This window comes from Sminthopsis crassicaudata, chromosome 5 (assembly GCF_048593235.1).
Source record: "Sminthopsis crassicaudata isolate SCR6 chromosome 5, ASM4859323v1, whole genome shotgun sequence".
NCBI classification, from domain to species: domain Eukaryota; kingdom Metazoa; phylum Chordata; class Mammalia; order Dasyuromorphia; family Dasyuridae; genus Sminthopsis; species Sminthopsis crassicaudata.
In genome coordinates this window covers 103,422,475-103,447,285 of record NC_133621.1, presented here as the reverse complement: position 1 = coordinate 103,447,285, position 24,811 = coordinate 103,422,475, and the positions used below count along the sequence as shown (strand labels likewise).

At 33.8% G+C, this 24,811-nt stretch overlaps 1 protein-coding gene across 5 annotated transcripts in view; it reads right to left on the bottom strand.

The window, feature by feature from the left end:
* Positions 1-24,811, bottom strand: part of LOC141543010 (protein mono-ADP-ribosyltransferase PARP12-like) — a 53,564-nt gene that overhangs the window by 1,672 nt on the left and 27,081 nt on the right. For 3 of the 5 annotated variants that reach the window (XM_074267796.1, XM_074267795.1, XM_074267797.1), the window contains exons 5-12: positions 22,561-22,684; positions 19,558-19,659; positions 14,876-15,044; positions 10,981-11,101; positions 9,691-9,787; positions 6,258-6,348; positions 3,294-3,424; positions 1,317-1,468 (exon numbers count right to left, since the gene is read on the bottom strand). In XM_074267796.1, coding sequence (XP_074123897.1) covers positions 1,317-1,468; positions 3,294-3,424; positions 6,258-6,348; positions 9,691-9,787; positions 10,981-11,101; positions 14,876-15,044; positions 19,558-19,659; positions 22,561-22,684 — 987 coding nt within the window. The remainder of the gene's footprint in view (positions 1-1,316; positions 1,469-3,293; positions 3,425-6,257; positions 6,349-9,690; positions 9,788-10,980; positions 11,102-14,875; positions 15,045-19,557; positions 19,660-22,560; positions 22,685-24,811) is intronic. The other 2 variants (XM_074267799.1, XM_074267800.1) reach the window with 1 other exon arrangement.

Genomic DNA, 24,811 nt, shown 5'->3' with positions numbered 1-24,811 from the left:
ACTAGCTCTGTGACTCTAGGCAAATCACTTTACCCCATTTGCCTCAATTTTCTCAACTATAAAATGAGCTGGAGAAGGAAATGGCAGATCACTTCAGTGCCTATACTGAAAACTAAGAAAACTTTATCATGAAGATTTAGGCACAGATGAAAAATGACAAGACTGCACACTAACAAAATCACATCTCCTTACTATACTGAGAGACAAGGCAGAAATCAAAGATATAAATCATGATAAAAAAAAAATACATATATATTTTAAAGACTTTGTTTTCCTCCATTCCTCCTGCTCTAAATCCTTTCTTCTATACATTTCTTTTGTTTTCCCCATTTTTCACTCCATTTTTCTCTGCTCCCTACTTCCCTCAGATATTCTTTTCTTTTCTCTCCAAACTATCCAATGTTCAAAATCCTCGTCTCTAATGCAAGGCTTCTTAAACTATGTCCACTCATGACCCCTTTTTACCCAAGACGTTTTTACATGATCCTGGATATATAGGTATATAAAACAGGTATGTAAATCAAACGTTTACTGATAAAAATACAATTTTGCAATCTCCACATTCAGTAACGAGACCTCACATGGGGGTCACAAACTACAGTTTAAGAAGCTGGGCAGTGAAATTCAAACTCCATAGAAATGAGGCAGGCAAGCAGAGGGAGCAGACAAAAGCATGGAAGCCAGCACCTGCTCTCTCTCACTCAATAAGCTCCTTCTTTCCCAGTAGGACCCAATGCTGGGTCTGTCTTTGTATTTCTATGGGCCATGTGTCTCTGAGAGACAGTGATAAGTGTTCAGTGTGTGTATTTTGTCAATGAGTCTTAGTTTTAAAATTGGTGTGAAATATACTCCGATCCCTTCTTTCTTTCACTTGAAGCTTGAACCTAAGTAATATAAAGGTCTTTGATACAGGGAAATAAAAACTAGCATGAGAAAAAGAAACAGGGATAACGCATTCTTTGGGCTATCAAATATAAATTTTGGATAGTGATAATGATTCTATGCATTTACATAATTATTAATAATACTAGTTCTACTTCTCTTGGGAATTAATTAAAGTAAAATCAGGATAAAGCAGAAAAAAAAGAAATGACTCAGGAAATTATTTTGGCTTTAAAGAAAATGCTGAAAAGAGAGATATCACCAGTACTGAGCTGTCAAGAATGCAAAAAATATGAATACACAAACCAACATATACTTGCCCCCAAACTCCCACATCACTTCCTCTCTATACAAACACATACAAATACAAAGACAACTACAGTGAAGGCAGAGACATTATATATATATATATATATATATATATATATACAAACCTTTGCCAAAAACTGTTGCATGGGTCCCACAGATCCTCCAATCAAAGTTATGACTGCAGATGTCATTTAAATGAATATATTTTGTTCCATGAAATAGATGTCGTTCATCTACATCCTTCCCTCCATTCATCTTTTTCATCTGGTCCTTCTGCCTAAAGAAAAATATGGGAGATTTTAGTCACTGAAAATTTTATTTCCTCTTATACAAAAAACTGAGATCTTGGCAAGATTTAAAACAATACATTCACTTACTGGATTGGCCAGATTTCAAAATACAAATCTACTGCATGGTATATTCTTGGGCAAACTCTTTTTTTAATTCACTAAAGAAGTAGTAAGCTATCATCATAATCATCATCATCATCATCGCATTGAAATTTTCCTCAACTGTAAAAAGGAGACAATAGCCCCTCTTTCCCAGGGTTGTGAGGTTGTGTGAATCACATGAGATATTTGCTAAGCACAGTGCATCGAACATATCCAGTGCTATGTAAATACCAGCCATCATTGTTATTATTATCATCATAGAAGACATCATTATGACCCTGATAATGGTTTATTATGGTTGTATAGCATTCACAGTTAAACAAGAATGCTATCCATACCCAGTCAAAGAATTGATTGTGTCTGAATATAGATTGAAGCATTTTTTTAAGCTTTCTTTTTCTTGAGGGATATTTTTTTGGGGGGAGGGGAGAACTATATTTTCCTTTGCAACATGACTTTTATGGAAATGTTTTGCATAACTTCACATATGCAAGGGAAGGGAAGAATGGAGAGAATCTGGAACTCAAAGTTTTAAAAACAAGTTTTAAAGTTTTGTTTTACATTTAACTGGAGAAAATAAAATATTAAATAATAATGGAAAAAGAATAGTTAACCAAGAAGTTTCATATTTAAGATATCCTTTTATTAGTAAGATCTAAGATAGTATACCAAAGTGCAAACAGAATACAAAAGGAAAGGAGAATAGAGAATTCATAGTTTATTGAACAAACAAGCTATTTAGGAAATTCTCCTTTAATTCTTCACACAATAAGGTAAGGTAGTTGTTTCAGAGTAGAGGGGTTTATCAGTATTTTAATAAAATCTTTCCACTATCAGGTTTAATGGCCTCAGCTCTGATTCATTACTGTACTGCCACTTTTTTGGCCTTGAGCCATACTGTCCCTGGCAGCAAGCCATTTCCATTTCCCATGGTAATAAGAGTTTTGAGCAAAGTGCACTGAGTGAAGAATGAAAATAGGGAGTGGAGACTATATGAAATGTGGCACAATTGTTTCTTCTGACAGAGAGAACAAAGGACCAAATTACAAGACACATAAACCCCTTGAAACCAAAAGTTGCTTTATTTTTATACTTTTATTCCCCCCCTCCAGATATAGCATGATACCTTGCATATAGTTCCATTTTTAACTAAAGCATTCAAATTAATTTTTAATAAAAGCATTTAATAAATGTTACTTAAATTGGACTGGCAATCCTTACATCTGGTAGATCTATAATTTGAGAGTATGTCTATGTATTGTAAATATACCCAAATGAACACAAACAGGTATGTCTGTTTCAGTCAGAGTTAAAGAGCCTTGTTGTTGAAGAATCTTTCAAAAATCCTGTCCACATCTAAGCACAAAGCCCCAGAGAATCTCTTTAATAGCCATATAAAACTATGGCTTTATTGAGTCAGATGTCGTATTTCCATTTTGGAAATGAGAAAATTGAGCCCACAGCAGTTTAAAAATTTGATGTAGAAGAAGTCTGTCAGAATTAGGATGAAAACAATAATCTTCCAATTTATATGTCCAAGTTCTTTTCATTGTACTGAGTAGCTTGTATAATATCTCTAAAAACATGATAATAAATACCCCAAGAATATTTTTTATTACTTGTATTCTTAACTACCAAATTCTACTAGGTTTGTCTGAGTTGAAGTGACCCAAAGAAAAATCATAAGAATAATAGAAAATGGAAACAAACCATTGAAAGACTTGCCAAAGAGCCAAATTCTGAATCCTTTGGATCCGTTGAATGACAAAACCTGTCATTGTCTTTTCAAACTGACTCTTGACGTCACTGAATTCTTTAGAGTTTTCATCGAGTGCCACTAGCTACGTAAGAAAAAAACACAAATGTACACAGGTCTCATTAAAATTGTAAGGAGCAAAACTATTACTTTTTAAAAAATGAAATGATGATATACTTAAGAGAATACTAGAGAATTAACTAAAGAAATCAATTGAAATAATAATTTTAGCAAAATCTCAGGATATAAATAAATCTACATAAATCATAGATCTTTTTACATATTTCCAACAAAGTCCAGCAGCAAGAGATAGAAACAGGAATTTCATTTGAGATAACTATATATAGTATAAAACACTTAGGAGTTTACCCTTCAAGACAAACCCAGAAACTATATGAACACAATTACAAAACATTTTTCACACAAACAAATCAGATTTAAACAATTGGAGAAATGTTAATTTTTCATAGGCAGGCCAAGCTTATATAATAAAAATGACAATTCTACTTAAATTAATTTACTTATTCAGTGACATACAAATCAAACTAAAAATATTTTATAAAGCTAGAAAACAAAATAACAAAATTCATCTGGAAGAACAAAAGATAAAAAATATCAAGAGAATTAATGAAAAAAAATGAAACATGCTTAACATATTGGATCACTTGTAGTCTAGAGGAGGGGGTGGGGGAAAGAGATGGAAAAAAATTTGGAACACAAGGTTTTGCAAAGGTGAATGTTGAAAATAAAAAAAAAATTGCTAGAAAAACCAACATCTTACACTATATATTAAGATAAGGTCAAATAAGGTCATATTAGTCAATGTGACAGAAAAAGAAAATGATAACTCTTGGAGAGATGTGGGAAAATTGAACACTGTTGGTGGGACTGTTATCTAACCATTCTGAATAGCAATTTGGAACTACACTTAAAGGGCAATCAAACAGTGCATACTTTTTGATCCAGCAATACTACTATTAGGTCTATACCTCAAAGAGACTTTAAAAAACAAGAAGGGAAAAAGATCTACATATACAAAAATATTTATAGCAGCTATTTTTGTGGTGGCAAGGAATTGAAAATTTAAAAAATTCCTAACAATTGGAGAATGGGTGATCAAGTTGTGTTATGTGACTATAATGGAATATGATGTGCTACAAGAAATGATAAGCAGGATGCTTTCAGAAAACCCTGAAAAGACTTACATGAACCGAGGTAAAGTGAAGTGAGAAGGACTAGAACACTATATACAGTAATAGTAATACTGTAAGATGATTAATTGTGAATGACTTTACTACTCTCATCAATAAAAGGATCCAAGATAATACTAAAGGATTCAAGATGAAAAATGCTATACACCCCAGACAAAGAACTAAGTCTGGTTCTGAATGCAGTCTGAATGCAGATAGAAACAAACTATTTTTCACTTTTTAAATTTTTTTCATGGGGGATCTTTTGGAGGGGTCTGTATTTTTTTTTTTTTTAATAATATGCATTGGTCATTGAATTTCCATAGACTACTGTTCAACTCAGTCATAGATACTCCACTGAGAGGTGCTGCAGTTTCATAGAGAATGAAGTGCTGGTTACCCCTCAGTTTTGGTTTGCTGCACTGGTTTATTCTACTGCAAGCTTATATGTGGGGCTAAAGGTTAGAACCGAATAGCCCCTCTGTTGCAGTTATTGTAGTAGAACTTGTTCCTTGAGTTAAAACTTCTGCTCTCCTAAGAGAGCAACCATTCTTTTCCACACTGGAATTTTAACCTAGAACTCGATACTAATGAACAGAGTTGTCCAATGGCACCCCTGCCATTATAGAGTCCCTCTGAATCTCTTTCAGCTCAGGGGTTTAGTCTTCTTAGCACCCTCAGGTGCTTGGATGCTCTTTGCTGCAGGTGCCACTGCCCTTCTGCCTGGTTGTTATGGTGCTGCTATGATCTTAGCCAGTCCCAACCCTAGTATCCCTAATAAGAGATGGAGAGCATTATGAAATATAAAATGAATGATTTTGATTATATTACATTAGAAAGTTTTTGCACAAACAAAATCAATGCAACAAAGATTAGAAGAAAAACAGAAAGCTGAGGAAATTTTTTTTTCTGTCTCTCTAAGATTCCCTGCACTAGAAAAAGGACTCACTGTGACTTTTCCTTGATTTCCAGATCAGAATTCTGTCACTGTAGGGAACAATGTACCCAGACTAGGGCAAAATTGCTAACTCTGTCATTTTAATTCAACCTCCCTAAAAATCTGCATATCAGCCCTTTTGTTGTTGTAAAGAACTAGGATCCAGTGGGGGGAGTCCCAATCAACTGAGAAATGACTGAACAAATTATAGCATGTGAATATAATGGAATATTATTGTGCTATAATGAAGGGAGAGAAGGGAAAGCTTGTTTGAACAAATGCAGAGTGACATTAGCAGAATCAGAACAATTTCTACATTAACAACATTGTAAAGACAACCAACTTTTAAAGATCTAAGAATTCTGATGAATGACATGATCAACAACAGCTACAACAAGGCACACTACAATAGATATACATTGTGGATTGTAATCACTATATTAGTTATTATAAATGGATGATTGCTTAATTACTATTGCTCTTTTGTCACATGGGAGGGCTTAATCAGGAGGTAAGAGATTTTGTTTTGTTTTTTAGAAATGTTTGTGACACCATAACAAAAGAAATCAACAGTACAAATTTTATATAATATCTTAGTGGTGATAATATATTTAGAGATCTTTTTATGAACAAAAACTTTGAAAATTAGTCATAATTATATACAAATGATTGGTTTTAGGCCAGACCCTTGTAGATAAGTGTTATATATTACTCTCAAATATCAGCAAAGTTATATTTTTCATGAAGAAGGAAATCAGGAAAAGGAAAATATACCAAATGGCAGTAATTACCTTGTAGCCAATATCTGGCACAGCTGATTTGTCCCAGGAGGAAGGGATTGCAAAAGTAAAAGCCATCTGCCGACTCCCCTCTTCTTGGTTACTGAAAAAAGAAAGAAATAAATTTTATTTCAGTTCATGTTGTCCATTCTACCAGTGAAGAATACCAAAGATCACTCTAGAAAGAACACTCTTCAGAAACTCTGAAAATTATAGTCTTTTTATTAATTAGGGTTCCCCCTTCATATTTACAATTGAATATATTGATAAGTACTGTGATCAAACACCAGCTAAAGGAATTTGATGAGAAGAAACTTTTCTCTGTTATCAAAGAATTCCCAGAGGACAAGGGAAAAAAAGAAAAATATGAAGGTGAGTAAAGTGAAATTTAAGAACCATGCAAGCCGGTAAAAAAAATTCTAGATAAGAAAATTAAGAATGTGATAATCTCTGATTGATTTGTATCTTTGTCCTGTCGAACTAAAGGCAAGGACATTGAGGGACAACTCGTTAACTAAGAAGCTGTAGTAGTTCAGTGATTTTCCCACAGTGGAGATTCTCCTACAAAAGGTCGAGGATAGCAAGCAAATAACAAGACTGCAAATGACTTGATAGTTCTGCTTTTAAAGAAAGACATTATTTTTCTTTGGCTTCTCCCTTGAGGATTGGCAGACACTATCAAACTGAGTTTGCTATATGATTGAGCTGGGTTGTGGTATTATTGAGAAGCAGGTAGCAGCAGAAGAGCCCAATGTATTATTCCTAATGAAATACCCTATGTATTTTGAGGACATGGAGCAGATAAATTAGATTCTTAAATCCAAATTCCCTGTATCTCCCAAAATACCAGTAGTAGTCATGTCTTATCTAGGTCTGTCTGCCAATGTCTATTATTATTATTATATTTTTTAAATTTTCCAATGTATAGGCAAGGCTGCAGGTTTCTCTATTTCCCTCACCTGACCAAATGTATTGTGTACTTTCTAGGTACTATGGGCTGTTTATTTTTTGTTGTTAGTGTTATTAATTAAAGTAAAATGCAGCCAGATAAGAGTGCCAGCCCTGGAGTCAGGAGGCTTTGATTTTAAATCCAGCCTCAGACACTTATTAGCTATGTGATCTTGGAGCAAATTATTTAACCCCAATTATCTCCAAAAGGAAAATTAAATAAAATTAAAATGGGTACAATGAGAATGCAGTTTTTACACTGATCTAGAAAAAAAAACTCCAACCAACTTGATAATAATAGTGATAACAACAACTTGCTATAAAATAATAACCAAGGACCTACTATGTGCTAGGTAATTCTTTTGCAAAAATCAAGAGAAAGCTCAGCCTGAATTGTTTGGGGAGGGGAAACAACATTATGGACCATGTTTACCAAAAGGAAATCTTGTTACTTTTCAGTTCAGCAAACCCTGTTTTTTTATATTATGGATCAGAACTAAAGTCATTACATTTTTTAAAATGCTCCAAAACCAAAAAAAAAAAAAAAAAAAAAAATTGATTTACTCAGCTTGCTCAAGGAAAATTCAGTAATTGAGAAGAAACTCAAGAATGCTTCAATCTCTCTCTACTATACAACAAATTTACTAACAGGGGCCCAGGGGAGAGGAGGGTACATTTTTATGCACCTATGTGACAAATCTAAATAAAGAATAAATAGGGTTTTGCTTTATTTGGGGTATTCTGCTAAAGTTATGTGAATAAAATCCTCTAGCTTTCAGTTCTTATAGAGTTACATCACTTCACAGTTGAAAAGGAAGAATCTATATACTCGGGATAATAAGTTGGAGAACAAATTGAAACTAGAATCATAGAAAAGATGCTAGATCTAAAAAGAGATAACCTTGTCATTTTAGAGATGATCTTGTCTGTCTTTTCTGAAATTGTATTAACATGGATTCTGGGAATTTACATGGGAGTTCTCCATAGTATAGACTTTTGAAGAATGACCAACCCATAAAGAAAATTACTGTCTCCATGGAAACAATGTGCATTGAGTTAATGCAGAGAATCAACTAAGTACTGAGACAACTAGATGAAAAAATGGAATGTGGAGTCAGGAGCATTCAAATCCTATCTCAGACACTTATTAATGAGGTAAAAACAATCAATCAAATAATAGTTTATGGGTGTTAGGATACATGTAAAATAATCAACATTCATTCATATTTATATTTTGAGGGGGAGTATAATGGACAAAAGTCCATTGTAAATGAATAGATACATCTAGGAAATGTAAAAAGACAAGGAATCACAATGTTAATAACTAAAATTCTAACAATAAAATAAACACTCATGAGCCTAATTCAAAAAACAGAGATAGTACTTATGGAACAACTAAATGGAGACAAGTAGGAAAGAGGTAGCTTGGTTGCCATGATTCTTCTTACAGCTTCTTCCCCATTTTGATCCTTCAAACTTGATATTAACCAAATATGCTATTAGCACACAATAAGTTTATGCTAAAGAACCAAATGGAGGAGACAAAGAATGACTGTTACAATGATGTATTACATTAATGACTGCAGTATATGCTAATGACTGTAGTATACTGATAAATCTGGGAACCACGACTTGACTCATACATAGTAATTAGTCTCTCTAAGGAAGCCATACTCCAGGAATTTCCTTCTCCAACTCTACTGAGGGCCATCTCAGGGTTTTCAGGCTGCATCTGCCAGTGGTTGGGTCAAAGACAATTATTTCTTTGCCCAGAATGTGCTTTAATTGAAATGGGCAGATCTATTTTCATCTATTAATGATACAGTGATTTATGAGTCACAGAATATTAGAGCTAAGAGGGATTTTGGAGACAGTTAATCATTGAGAAGGGCATGTCAGAAAATGACATAATCCCAAGTTAAATGGCACAGCCTTAGGATTAAAGATTTGGAGCTGGAAGGGAAACTTGAAGTCACCTAGTCCAACCTCATTTTACAGCTGAGGAAACTATAGGCCTGAGGAATTTTAAGGACTTATACAAGGTTAGACAATGAGTTGAAGGCAGAATTAGATCTAGAATAGAGGATTCCTGGCTCCTCACAATTCAGTACTCTTTCTAATATAATACTCTACACTAAAAGCCTTCTTTATTCATAAAATCAAGTGAAACTGGGGGACCCTGTATCACCTAGAAAAAAAATGACAAACATATGATATTATTATTCTATAATGAGAATGTAAAACTATCTATTAACCAATGTCATTCCAGAAAAGAAGGAAAGATTTTTTTATTTATCATCTATTATGTGCCAGGCATTGTGCTAAGTATTTTACAAATATTATCTCATTTGATATTTACAATAATCCTGAGAAGTAGGTAATGTTATTATCCATGTTATAGTTGAGGAAACTGGACAGAAAAAGAGATTAAATGACTTCCCCAGAGTCACACCTTTTCTTTTCCTCTCTTAAGGCAACTACAACCGTAAGTACTCACTCTTTCCGTAGTTTGTCCACATCTTCAGGGGATACGAATTTTGGCCTCCTACATACTTTTCTTTGGGTTTGGCTTATCAAATTTTTCTGAAACATTTCTTGAAAAAGAAATTAAAGAGGATTTTTTTTTAATGTTCAAAAGTAAAATACTTATATTTTAAAGTATCATACACACATACACAAAGTCCCAAGTGATTCAATTATACTGTGGGCCATTTCATCTGTGATGTTAGGGAGGGTTGATGGAGACATCATTACCTCCATTTTTGTTAATGTTGGGGTTAATTGTGGGGTTTTTTGTTTGTTTTTGTTTTTCTGCTGAGGCAGTTGGGGTTAAGTGACTTGCCCAGAGTCACAAAACTAGAAAGTGTTAAGTATTTGAGATTACATTTGAACTCAGGTCCTCCTGACTTCAGGGCTGGTGCTCTATCCACTGAGCCACCTAGCTCCCCCATTAAGCTATCTCCTTAGGCTGTTTCAGAAGCAGCCAGAATAAATAACAGTAGTATTTATAGTGTTTTTGAAGTTAACATGGTATTAAGAGTACCAAGTATTGGCTTCTAAGTCTTATTCAAATATAGCCAAAGATCTCTTGCAGCAAGCAGCACACAAGTGGAATCACTGAGAATTACTCACTGTCCCCCAATATCATGGAAAGTCTAAATTATAATCTAGGCTCTGGATTTTATATCTATATATATAAAATCTGTTTTCTCTCTCCAAAAGGAGGGGGAGCTCTAATATGTGATGAATTTTTAAAGGGGTGATAATGATAAGCTTTGTAATAATGGTTAATATTTAGATAGCACTTACCATGTGTCTGGCTTTAAATACATGATCTTACTAAGTTCTTACAACAACTGCGTAAAACATACTATAAAACTAATGGTATTATTATTCCCAGATTCAGAGATGTTAGATACCTTATCCCAAGGCCATACAAATGATAAAATGCTGAGTTAGTTTTTGAACCAGATTTTTCCTAACTCAAAGTTCATAACCCATTCTATGACCCACTAACTCTAATGAACCTAATACTGAATGTTTTAGGGTATCTTGCCTTTGCCCCTGAACTTTCTTCCCATATTCAAAAAACAATAAGGATAGAAACTCACACTTTAAATTATCTTAATATTTATGACATTGTCTTCAATTTGAATATAAGTATAGCTTTCAATTCAATAAAAGGTCTTTCCTTCTTACTACCAAGGTATGGGTATGTCTTTGACCATCACCTATGGCATAAAAATCTACCATTCTTTGATTAAGTAGGGAAGCATAAGTACTATACCTTTAAAGTTGATTTCATAGAACTGAAGTCCTGCCCGAAAGTCTATAGTGCTATATGAATCAGCAAGAAATACTGTTTCTATATCTACTGATGTTATTGAAGAAACTGGATGACTTTCACCCTAAAAACCAGAAATATTGAGAACTGTGAAAAAATGCATATAAGGATAAAAGATTTATAATTTCTCTTCATTTTTGGCTCTATATAAAATATTGACCACTTTTTATGACCTTAATTGAAAAATACAGGAAATTCAACTTTGTAAAAATAAAATTAAAAAATCACTTGATACAATTTGAAGGAAATGACTAGACAAAAGATACTACCAATTGTTGGTTAAAAACAATGAACTGTATTAAAGGGGAGCATTGAGAATGCTAAATAGAGAAGGGGAAAGTTCTCTTGAAACCTACTTCCTTGAAACCAATTTATTGGGCCTAGATGATACTCAAATATTTAGCTTACCTCATTTTTTAAAGAAAATACATTATTTTATAAGCCATGTTAACTGATATTTTTAAATTAAAATTTATTTCTCTATCTTCTGTTCTCCTCTCCATACTCATTGAGAAGAGAAGAAAAACAAAAACATTTTATATATGTATAGTCATGTAAACCACATTACTGTAGTACTATGTCCAAAGGGGAGGGAAAAAAGGAATAAAAGGAAAGGAGGGAAGGAAATATAATTCACTCTTTAATTTCAGTCCATAAGTCTTCTGTTTGGAGGTACTTGGCATGTTTCTTCTTGAATCCTTTGGAATTGTGGTTGATTATTATGTTGATCAGTTACTACGTTATGCAAAGCTGATTATTTTTACAATATTGCTGATCCTATACAAATTGTTCTCTTAGCTCTGCTCCCTTCACTTTGCATCCATTCATATAATTTTTGTATGAATTTTTCTGAAACCATCCCCTTTATCATTTCTTATTGCACAATAGTATATCATTGTATTAATATACCATAACCTGTCCTGTCATTCTCTAGTTGAGCTGTTAGTTTCCAATTCTTTTTTTTCCCACAGAAAGAGCTACTATAAATACTTTTATACATATAGATTTTTTTTCCATTTTCTTTTATTTCTTTGGGTTATAGCTCTTGGAGGAGTATTGCTGGGTCTAAGGGTATGAAGAGTTCAATACTTGTTGAGACATAGAATGGTTGGTAGTCCATAGCTCCATCAGCAGTCCTTTAAATAGCTATTATCTCACTTTTTTTTGCTGATTATAGCTTTATAGTATATATAGTCTGAAATATGATACTACTAGGCCCCTTCTTTCTCATTTTCTTTTCAATTCCCTGATTATTATTATTATTATTATTTTTTGCTGAGGCAATTGGAATTAAGTGACTTGCCCAGGATCACACACTAGGAAGTGTTAAGTGCCTGGGGCCAGATTTGAACTCAGCTCCTCCTGATTTCAGGGCTGGTGCTCTATCCACTGCACCACCTAGCTATCACTCCATTGTTATTCTTGACTTTTTATTCTTCCAGATAAATTCTGTAATTTTTTTCTAGCTCTTTAAAATAATTTTTTGGTAGTTTGATATGGCACTGAATAAGTAAATTAAATATGGTTATAAAGCATTTTTATCACATTGGCTCTGTCTACCTATGAGTAATTAACTTCTCCCCTTAGATCTGACTTTATTTGTGTAGAGTTCTTTGTAATTGTGTTCATAAAATTCTTATATGCATCCTAGCAGATAGTCTCTCAAACTTACCATTATATACTATTTTACTAGTATTTCATATTCTATAGTACTTATACTAGTATTTTATGCTGTTCATTATATTTTAAATGGAATATATCTTTCTACCTCTTCCTGCTGGGTTTTTTGGAAATTTAAATAAATATTGAAATAGAAAACTTTTAAGCATTCCTCATGAAAAGATCAAAGCAGAGGAAATAGAGTAAATCTACCTAAAATAGTAAAACATTATAGGACCTCAAGTTACCCCTCTCAGGCCTAGATAAATATAAACAAAAAAATTTTTTAAAGGAGCAAAGGACTTGAATAGAATTTTGGAGATTAATGAAGGGGAACAAGAAGAAGTATATCTATTTCTTGATATGAATGTCATCTTGACAAAAATCCTCCTAAACATATTAAGAAAAGCAAAAATATTAAATGCATCTTTTATGGACCACAATGTAGCTTCCCTATTTATCACTTTTGATTGGATTATTTTTGATTCTACTTTGTGTTCCTGATTTCTACCCTGACTTTTTTTTTTTTAACTTTAGCTGAAATATAATCGATTCTGCTTCAGTTCTTTATTTTAATTCTATGTGTATCTTCCTGGCCTAAATGTATTTCTTATAAACAACATATTATTTCATTTTGGTTTCTAACTTATCTTGCTATTCTCTTCAGTCTTATGAGTGAGTCATCCCTTCATATTTATAGATATGATTGTGTATCGTCTCTCCATATAAGAAAACAAATAATTTAAAATAGTTTAGTTGCTTACGATTTCTTACTTATGCTTACCTTTTCATGTTTTTCTTGAGTTCTGTGTTTGAATGTTAAATTTACTATTAAGCTCTAGTCTTTTCAAAAACAATACTTAAAAGTATTGTTAAAACTTCATTTTTCCCATATGCAGTTTTGCTGAGTAGATCATTCTTGGTAGTAATCCTAGATCCTTTTCTGTCTAAAATATGATATTCCAAGATATTTCTTGATAGTGGTTGTAGCTAAATCTTGTGTGAGCCTGACTGTGTTTAGTGTACAAAGATCTGTCTATCTCCTTGGGCTTAAAAAATGACTCATTGTGATTTTTTTCTTGACTTTCCTTATTAGAATTCATTTTCTAGGTTGTTTTGGAGAAGGCGTGCTAGTTGAGCTGGGAAAATATAGGCAAATTCTCATTCTTGACTCCCATTTTAACTGCCATTTTGTTTTCTAACTACTGATTTAAAAAAAAAATAGCAGAAAGCATGAAGGTAAGTTCCCTAGTTCATTTCTTATACCAGTAGGCAAGGCTAATATATGATAGACAAAGAAATATAGTATCCTCCATTAGCTCATCAACTGCCCTAGCCAATAATACAACCTAGAATTGTCTTCCTATTACATACAACTTATTTACCATACTTAAACCTAGTTTCCTTGTCAAAGATAAGGCAACTAAGAAGTTAAATGACTTATCCATGGTATAGAAAATGCAGTTAAAACTCCATTTTCTGACAACCCAATGCCCCTTGCTTTTTTTTTTTTTTTTTTTTTAACTATATCAGAGTACTCAGGGTCAAGATAGCATCAAACTGAGCAGGGCTTCAATTATTCACATCAAGTTTAACTCAGACGGCTCTGGAAATGATGGATTAATCTGACACATATTAGACTCCCCCAAAACAGAGAAAACAAAGCAAATGATTCTTCAGTTCCCCAAATCCTTTTCCAATTCTGACAACTGCTATTAACTAAGCCTCCTCTATAAAACTATTGCTCCACAATTGTTTATAGCCTGCAAACAGTTTGATCTGTCTATACAGCTGATGACTTTCTCCTTTACAAATGTGTCACTAAAATTCAAGTGGAAATAGGTGCACTGGGCACGAGACCATGTCCTCATTCACTTTAGTCTTATCCAGAAGTAAAAAACCCCTTGTCCCAAGTTGGAGAGTGGTTATTAAAAAAAAAAACAAAAACAAAACAAAACAAAAAAACAGAACCATAGGTCAGACATGATAAAGCTGTAAGAAACTGAAAAATAAGCTGAAACTTTCTATGAAGGACACTTTGTAAAACTATTATTAACTGACAGGAAGACACACATACACTTTCTACCTGGCTTAGATGATTATTAAAGTGATATTCACATATAGACTAAATCTAATAACAAAAATAAATAAATAAACAAACTGGAATGAATTCACTCACCTGGGTTCCATATTCAATCCACTGACCATTGTCATTTAGCCAATACCAGAGCCATGTTGTGGTTAAAACAATATTGGCAGGTTTGGTGACTGAGGAGGGGGTAGATAAACGGCGCACTGGATTCAAACCACTGGTCATAGTCTCAAAGTTGATGTCCAGATCTCCCATCCTACAGAAATGAAATAGAACAGGTCTTTAAAATACATGCACTAGTATATTAAAAAAACAAACAAGAAGAGATAGGATGAGAACTTCTGTTCAAAATAGCTACAGATTGTATAAAACATTTTGAAGTTGAGCTACCAAGATACAAACAGGAACTATACAAAACAATACTCTATTTACAGAAATACAGCCATAAATAGAGAAATGTAATTACTAGTGGTTATTGTTCAAATATAATAAAAATGATAATACTATCTAAATTTACTTATGCAGTGTGATGCCAATTGAGTTACCAAAGTATACTATTGAGGGAGAAAAAATGATTGCTATTTTTATCTGAAGATACAAAAGATCAAGTATCTCAAGGGATATAATGAAGGGAAAAGTAAGAAGAAGGAGGCTGGGAAGTACCAAATCTTAAACTATATTACAAAGCAGAAACAATCAAAGCTATTAGATATTAGCTAAAAAATAGAGAGGTCAACCAAGGAAACAGATTATTGTTGAAGAAATATTGAAGAAAATATGAAGGAAATTATTTGAATTGAAGAAAAAGATTTCTATTTATAACAGATGCTAAAGAAACTAAAAAGCCAACTGGTATAAATTAGGTTTACACAAATATTTCACACCATATGCCAAGATAAGTTCCAAATAAAGAGACAAGTTAGACTTTAAAAGGTCATATAATAAACAAATTAGAGAAATGAGGAAGGAAATATCTTTGTACAAACAAAACTAATGGAGTTAAAATTAGAAGGGAAATAGTTAATTGGGGGAGAGAATCTTTGTAGCAAACATAAAGATACGGTATCTAACTGATTAAAATATATAAGAACAAGCACCATTCCCAAATAACTAATAATAAAAGGCTATAAATAGGTGGTTTTCAGAGGAAGAAAACTAAGTTTTCAACAACCATACAAAAAAATTCAAAATCACATTCAATTTAAAGCACCTCTGAGTTTCTATCTCATACATATTAGATTAACAAAAATTAAAAAAAAAAAAAAAGACAATCACAGTGGGAAAAAAAAAAGACATAATAGCATCCTCACTGTTGAAAAAACTATGAATTGTTCTAACCATTTTAGAAAACTATTTGGAAGTTATCAAACTGTGCATACCCTTTGATCCAGCAGTGCTACTACTGGACTTCTATCCCAAGGAAATACTAAAGAAGGGAAAGGGACCTGTATGTGTCAAAATGTTTGTGGCAGCTCTTTTTGTTGTAGCTAGAAACTGGAAGTTGAATGGATGTCCATCAGTTGGAGAATGGTTGGGTAAATTATGGTATATGGATGTTATGGAATATAATTGCTCTGTAAGAAATGACCAGCAGGAGGAATACAGAGAGGCTTGGAGAGACTTACATGAACTGATGCTGAGTGAAATGAGCAGAACCAGAACTTCAACAACAACACTGTATGAGGATGTATTCTGATGGAAATGGATATCTTCAACATAGAGAAGAGCTAATCCAATTCCAATTGATCAATGATGGACAGAATCAGCTATATCCAGAAAAGGAACACTGGGAAATGAGTGTAAACTGTTTGCATTTTTAAAATTTTTCTTCCCAGGTTATTTTTACCTTCTGAAACCAATTCTTCCTTTGCAACAACAACAACAACAACAAAATTCGGTTCTGCACATATATATTGTACCTACTATATACTATAACACATTTAATATGTATGGGAATGCCTGCCATCTAGGTGAGGGGGTGGAGGGAAGGAGGGGAAAATTCAGAACAGAAGGGAGTACAAGGGATAATGTTGTAAAAAATTACCTATGCATATGTACTGTCAAAAAAAAGTTATAATTATAAAATTAATTTAAAAAGCTATTTGGAACCATGCCCTAAAATTCACTAAGCTAGATAAATAATATCACTACTAAGTCTATACCACAGAGATAAAAAAAGATGAAAGCAACAAGATACACAAAAATATTTATAGTAACATTTTTTTTACAGTGACAAAGAACCAGAAACTAGGATACCCAAAGAGTGGAGAATGGTTAAACAAATTTATAAAAGTTATCATAGAAACATCATATAAATCATATGACAGATATGAATGGAATGGAATGTTATTGTACCATAGGAAATGATGAAAGGGACAGTTTCAAAGAAATTTAGGAAATTTAGGAAAAGATATGTACTAATGCAGAATGACATGAGCAAATCCAGATAAATAAATGATACAGTGTCAATATCGTAAGGAAAAACAACTTTGAAAGCTTTAAAAATTCTTCTGAAATAGGTGCTATCATTGTTCCATTTTATAGATAATGAATCTGCATGTAAGAGATAAAGTGACTTATTCAGGGTTATGTAGCTATGAAGTATCTAACTGAACTAAATCCAATACTCTACATATTGTGCCACCTAATTGTGGCTGTCCTGGACCCTCTTCTCTCTCTTAATACTTTATCAGCTCCTATGGATCTAATGACCAGATTTATGCTAATAATTCTAAAACCTGTCCCAAACTCTCCATTGGACTATTTTGCACTTCCAACTGCTTTTCAGACATCTCAAATTGGATCCAATAGACATCTTAAAGTCACTATGTCCAAAACAGAATTCATTATCTTTTCTCCTAAACCCTTCCCCACAGACTATCCCTTTAACTGCAGAGGAAAACACTATCCTCCCAATCCCCAACACTCACAACCTAAGAATCACCCCAAATTCTTCAGTTTCTCCTACCACCTTCCCCCCACTTCCCAAGCCCATCTTCCAAGCAATTGCCAAGGATATTTCACCTTTGCAATATCTCTCAACATTGCCCTCTTCTTTCCTCTGACTCTGCTGTCACTCCAGTGCAGGCCCTCATCATCTCATCTAGACTACGTTGATATTCCATTCTATTTTATTCTGTTTCAATATTCAACATTCATTTCTGGTGGGTTTGCCTAGCACTAGTCTCTAATTCTTTCTCTATTCAACTACTAAAATGATTTTCCTAAAGTGCTAGACCAATCATATCATCCCACTATTTATAGCATTTTCACTCTTTTTGTTGTTGTTTACTTGCATTTTTTTGCTTCTCTTTTTTCTGATTTGATTTGATTTCTTGCGTGGCAAGATAATTGTATAAATATGTATGCATATATTGGACTTAACATATATATTGGACTATTTGCCATCTAGGGGAGGGCATGAGGGAAGGAGGGGGAAATGGGAACACAAGGTTTTGCAAGGGCTGATGTTGAATAACTGTCCACATATAGGTTTTGAAAAATAAAAAGTTTCAATAAAGAAAAGAAGAAATAATTTTCCTTATTCTTTCTATTCTTTCCCCCCATTCCCAGCATTGCCCTATTTCTCACCCATCAATTTTTTTTCTTAGATCATACTAATATAATCAACTCACAAACATGCCCTCTGACTATGTAGAAAACTCCTAACTGCCCTAATAATAATAAAGTTCCAAGGTATTATGTGTGTTACCACCCCACATAGGAATTAAGTCCTTTATGATTTCTCTTTCATGTTTACCTTTTTATGTTTCTCTTGAGTCTTGTGTTTGAATGTCAAATTTTCTTTTCAGCTCTGATCTTTTCATCAGGATTGCTTAAAAGCCTTCTATGTCATTGAATTTCCATTTTTTTACCCTAAAGGATTATACTCAAATTTTTCTGGGTAGGTGATTCCTAGTTGTAATACTAGCTCCTTTGCCTTCTAGAATATAATATTCCAATATTCCAAGCCCTCTTCTCCTTTAACTTGGTAAATGCTAAATCTTGTGTTGAATGATTTCTTTTTTGTTGCTTACAATAACTTCTCCTTGATCTTGGAGCTCTGGAATTTGGTTATAATATTTCATGGGGTTTTCCTTTTGGGATCTTTTTCAGAAGGTGATACATGGATTATTTCAGCTTCTATTTTTCCCTCTGGAACTAAAATATCAGGACAATTTTCCTTAATAAATTCTTGAAATATGATGTCTGCACTTTTTGATCATGGGTTTCAGTTATCCGAATAATTCTTATATTATCTGTCTTCAATTTATTTTTTGCATCAGTTGTTTTGCCAATAAAATACTTCCCATTTTCATCTATTTTTTTTTCATTCTTTTGACTTTTTATTTGCTTACCTAAGGAAAAAAGTATGAGTGACCCTTCCATTTAGCTGCAATGTCCTTGTTTTTTGGTTTCATTTATAGTAAAAAATCATTATCAACATGGTACCTTTTCGCCAGTAATTAACATTTTAACTCAATAATCATTATATGAGAACTCTACATTTTGAGAAATTATAAGACAAACAAAACTAAAGAATATGTTTACGTAATAGGAAGGACTTTGGGCTTTCCTTTCACCATTATTTGCTGTTTTGTGCCTAGAATGTTGTGTCAATCTTGGCTGTAGGTAGTCGAAGATGGGAGCAAAGAGGGAAGAATGGTACCTCCAGAAGATTCTCTGTCTATTTAGTTTCTCTTCGTCAGTCAGTAACTCTTCTACTATGAGAAAGGTTGAGGATGGAAAACAGAATAAGCATTACTCACTGGACTCCAACATTTGGGGACTGAGATGGAAGACCAAGGTCCAAGTTGAACAGGAGTCTGACGTACGAGAAAGAAGAGGGAGATGGGGCTGGGGAAACATATCTAAACAGGAAAAAAAAAGAGTGTCATTGTAAATTATCTCTCAAATCTTGAGTGTTTTGCTCTGAGAAGTGGAACCCTCACCGATAAAATAAGGAATAAAAGTAGGTTATAAGTAGACTTTACTGGGGGAACCCTGTAATTTTTGTAATCAATTAAGTTAATGTGCCATGAATAATCACTTTTATTCCTGCTACAGTGAGACAATGCTTAACCCCCAAAATCAATGTCTAATTATGCCATTTCATGCCTGGTAGAAGAGACAGTGGGACATGGAATAATGGTGGTTTAATAAAGAGAAGCAGTTTGAAGTAGTAAACAGAGAGCTAGCCTCAGAATCAGGAAAAGCTAGGTTCAAATCCTTTCTCTGACACATACTAGAAAAATCACCTAATCTCTGTCTCCAGACAAATCTCTAAGATTATAAATTGACAAGAAGCTTCCAACCTGCATTGATACAGAGAGTGCCTCACCTGGGAATAACATGCCAATAAAATCACAAGACTAGTTCCTATTCCTAAATTTAGAGGAAAGCTAATGACTCCTTTCAGAACACAGAAAAAGGAGAAAGCATAGTCCCAATCACCAGGCCCAAAGCTTTGAGTGTTCTAGATGAAAAAGTGTAGAAAGGGCTACTTGAAACACCTAGTTTAGTTATTAATGATACTACTCAAAGAATAACTATAGATATAGGGTTATGGATCTAGAACCAAAGGATGGAATAAAGAAACTTGTGTGGATTCTCTCCTGCAAGATGTTCAGTTTCTTTCTCACCTCAAAACAAGTCAAAATTGGGAATTCTCCAGCTGAAGCAGAGGAACAAGGGAACTGGACAACTGATTCTTAATACCTCTTTCCCTTCTTTTTAGAAGTAAGGAGACACCTTTGTTGTCATTCACAATAAACGTGTTAGTTGATTTTGTTTAAAAATTCTTTCTCCTTCTTTAATCTTTGTTGCAAGGAATAACTATTTGGGCACAATGTGAGGATGTGTTTGAGAAATGAAGGTTGTTATGGGCCAGAACTTGAAACAAGATGCTAAGTCAGTGCAATTGATAGACAATAGTTATCTAATTTAGCATGATTCAGTATGATTGATTTAATCCTGCAAGGAGATGCTATGGAACTTGAAACAAGGTACTGAATGGAATTGAGGAGACAATGGTTAAATCTAATTTAGCATTGATTTAATCCTACAACAAATAATGGTTTCCCACTGATATAATGATTGGTGTAAACTCAGTGTGGGGCATATAAGCGAGAAGCTGAGGCCAAGAAAGACAAGTACACTAGAAGTTCTCGGAGGCAGACACAGAATGAATCTGTCCTCCTTTGCTGTGGCTGGAGGCTGAAGCACAAACCGTTGGATTCAGAGAGAAGCTGGCAGAGGCAGAGAAGGCAAAGGACTGGTGGCAGGAGCTCAAGCTTAAAGTACCAAGGAGAGAGATAGGCTTCCAAGAAAACTAGACCAAGTCAAGGAGATAAGACTTAGAAAGAAACAATAAAGGATTTGGACTTTAACCCCTGGCTCCATTTGGGGTGATTACTGAACTGAAAGGAAGGCTGCCCCCAGAAGCCCTCCAAGAAATCTGCTCCCAGAGAACATTACATTTTAGAGAAGAATATTACAAAGGTGATATAAAAATAAAGTAATTTTTTAATTTTAAAATCAAATATTTTAAAATAAAAAGAAATTTAAACTATATATAAAGTATTTCCATAAACTAAATCTGTGTTATTCCTTCAGAGTTCCTTTAAGCAGCCAATATATTTCTGGTCAAATAGTAACTACTATTAGTAGCTAGATTATTCACATTTGAAATCAACTTCAAAAACATCAAATGATAAGAATAGCTCCCATGGACAAAACATTTCAGGTGTAACAAATATTTAAGGTACACAAAGCACTTTAATCATTGAGGAAAGTATTATAAACATTATTATCCCCACTTTTAAATATGAAAAAACTAACTTAGGGGGAGCTAGGTGGTACAGTGGATAGAGCACTAGCCCTGAAGTCAGGAGGACCCGAGTTCAAATCTGACCTCAGACACTTAACACTTCCTAGTTGTGTGATGCTGGGCAAGTCACTTAACCCCAAAAGTGAAAGAGAGAAAGAGAGAAAGAAAGGAAGGAAGGAAGGAAGGAAGGAAGGAAGGAAGGAAGGAAGGAAGGAAGGAAGGAAGGAAGGAAGGAAGGAAGGAAGGAAGGAAGGAAGGAAGGAAGGAAGGAAGGAAGGAGAAGAAAGTTAAGTAATTTACCCAAGGAGTCAAGTGACTAGAGTATAATCTAAGTAAAATTTATGAACCTTTTTTTCAACACCCAAGCAAATCTGTTAGTTATTACAATGAATAATTCTAAATTAAAAACAGAACTGTCTTTTTTTGGCTTTTTAAATAATATTTTCCCAATTATATGAAAAAACAAATTTTAACATTCTTTTTTTAATTTTTGAGTTCCAAATTCTCTTCCTTCCTCCCTCACTTCTCCTCTACCTGAGATTGCAAGCAGTTTCATATAGGTTATACATGTGTAATCATGCAAAACATTTCTGTATTACTCATTTTGTGAAAGAAGACACAGACCAAAAGAAAGAAAACCACGAAAAAAATTATTTTTTTTTCAATTATTAAAGCAGATTCATTAAAGCAGAGTGAATTCTAAGGTTATAGATAGCATCTCCAAATTGGAAAAATCACCTAAACAAATTGAAACCATCCTTGTCAAATGTAGCCATATTCTGTCTTTTTTTTCATCCATAAGAAGTTGATCAGTATTCACTAAGTCTTTTCTATGATTCAACATCACTATAATTTAAAGGAATATAATGGGGAATATATTCTGGGCTTCCACATTTGGTCCTCCTGCAGAGCTCAGGCAAAAAGGATGCAAATCTCACTTTACCTGGAGTTCTTTGGGTTACAGTAGATTTTTTCAATCCCTTCCATCATGGGAAGATCATTCCAAACAGTGCCATCCAACTTTTGCCATCGGTAAGGCAACTTGTAATGAATATTCTTACAGTTATCTGTAAAGAAAATGACATTTTCAATTAAAATAAAGTATTATTAGGCCATAAGAAGTGAAAATAAATATGAGTACTGGTAAAGAATAAACAGAATATGACTGTAAGACAATCCTTTGAATATGACAAATAAATAATAAGATAATTTTTCAATATTACTTATGTCTAAAAGAACTTTATATCCATTATTATCTTATTTGATCCTCATAGAAATTCCATTTGGTAGGTAATCTATGAAGTAGTTTGTCATAGTTTGTAAAGGGCTGGAATTGAGCAGATGCATTTAGATAATGGATCATCTAAAGCTAATTACCAATCGGACAATATTCTATTAACATATATTTGGAGGATGACCCTGCCCAATTATTCTGTGCAGGCTAGATGGGTGAGTGTGGACAGATTAATGTGACAGAGATCAGAGGGTAGAGTAGGACAGGCAGAATCTTTCTTTGGTGGTGGAGAGACAGAAAAGAGGTGTGGAGATTCCTATGTCTAATCCCCTGAGGGTGACCCAAAAAGAGGAGGAATAAAGACTTTTGCTTATCCAGACTGAGGCTGATTCTAAGATATCCAGGGTACTAACTTGGTCATTACAATAGTTGTATTTTGGGTCTCTTTTTTACAGAAGAGGAAACTGAGGCAGATTGAGGTTAAGTGACTTGCCTGTCATGTAGCTAATAAGCATTTGAGGCTGAGTTTGAACTCAGGTCCTCCCAACTGCAGAACTAGCCACCCAGCTTCCTAATAGAAGTAAAGTGAACTTCTCCTTAGAGAAGTGAAAATGGAAGTTTAGAAAGTTTAGGTCACATAGATCACAGCAAATGCAGCATGAACTTGAACTTGAAATGCACTTGAACATTTGATTCAAAATGAACTATTTCCAAATTCTCTCATTTTGAGGAGTAGCATGGTACAATGTCTTGTACAAATAGCATGTTCTGAAAAATCTACATAAAAATGCTTTTCTTCTTGGTAAATTAAATTTTATTTTATATCGATCCATCATTCATTCATTCAACAAGCATTCATTAAAAGCTTAATGTGTGCCAGATACCATCACATAAGCACTGGGATACTCCTCCTTTGGAGGAGTAGGGAACAATATATACACACATAAAGCCCTGGAAAACATACACAAATGAATGAGGGAAGGGGATACCATCAGTCAATTAATAAAAATTTATTAAGTGCTTATATGCCTGCAATCCCCTGGATCAATGAAACTATCCTTGTCTAGAAACCCCCACGATCAGGGGCAGTGGATAGTGCAGCGGGTAAAGCATTAGCCCTGGAGTCAGGAGGACCTGAGTTCAAATTCAGCATCAGATACCTGATACTAGCTGTGTAACTCTGGGCAAGTCACTTAACTCTGTCTCACAAATAAAAGAAAGAGAAAAGGAAGGAAGAAGGAAAGAGGGAAGAAGGGAAGGAGGGAAGGAAAAAAAAGAAAAAGTGATAAATGAAGAAAAGAAGAAGGAAAAAAAAGAAAGATAAGAATTCATGTTAGCAAGTTTGTCCTTGAAAAAACGAGGAAAATGCACCTCCTTTTCTTGAGGAAGTAATGGGGGGAAGAAGGTGGCACTACAGAAATTAGTTTCTTGAACTATTTTTTCTGAACTTTTGTTGATGTTGTTATAAGGGATGGCTTACTGGGTGGAGAGGAACAAAAACAAAATATGCCAATAAAAATATCTATTTTAAATTTAAAAACAGACACTTTCAATTCAGTGTTCCTCCCACCATATCTGTGTTGTCTCTTTCTTAAAGAATAAAGGATTCCTATATTTTAAAAATCTTGATATTAGCTATTGAGTTAAGCTTTTTTTTTGGACACTCAGAACTAACCATGGGTAGATGGCATTGTATATACCCCAGGAATGTAACACACAAGAATATATTAAATGTTCCCTTATTTGTGGAGACCTGTGCTTCTGGGGTACCTTAAGGTGAACCTATAGAAAGTGGGTGAAGAAAGATCCCTGCCCTTTCCTTGGTGAATTTACCTTCACACTGACAATGGAGAGAGAGACAAAGAGATAGACAGCAGGACAGAATGGGCACCAAAAAGTTAAACCATACAATGAATAAATAACAAAATTAGAAAATGGCATATATTATTATCCCTAATGA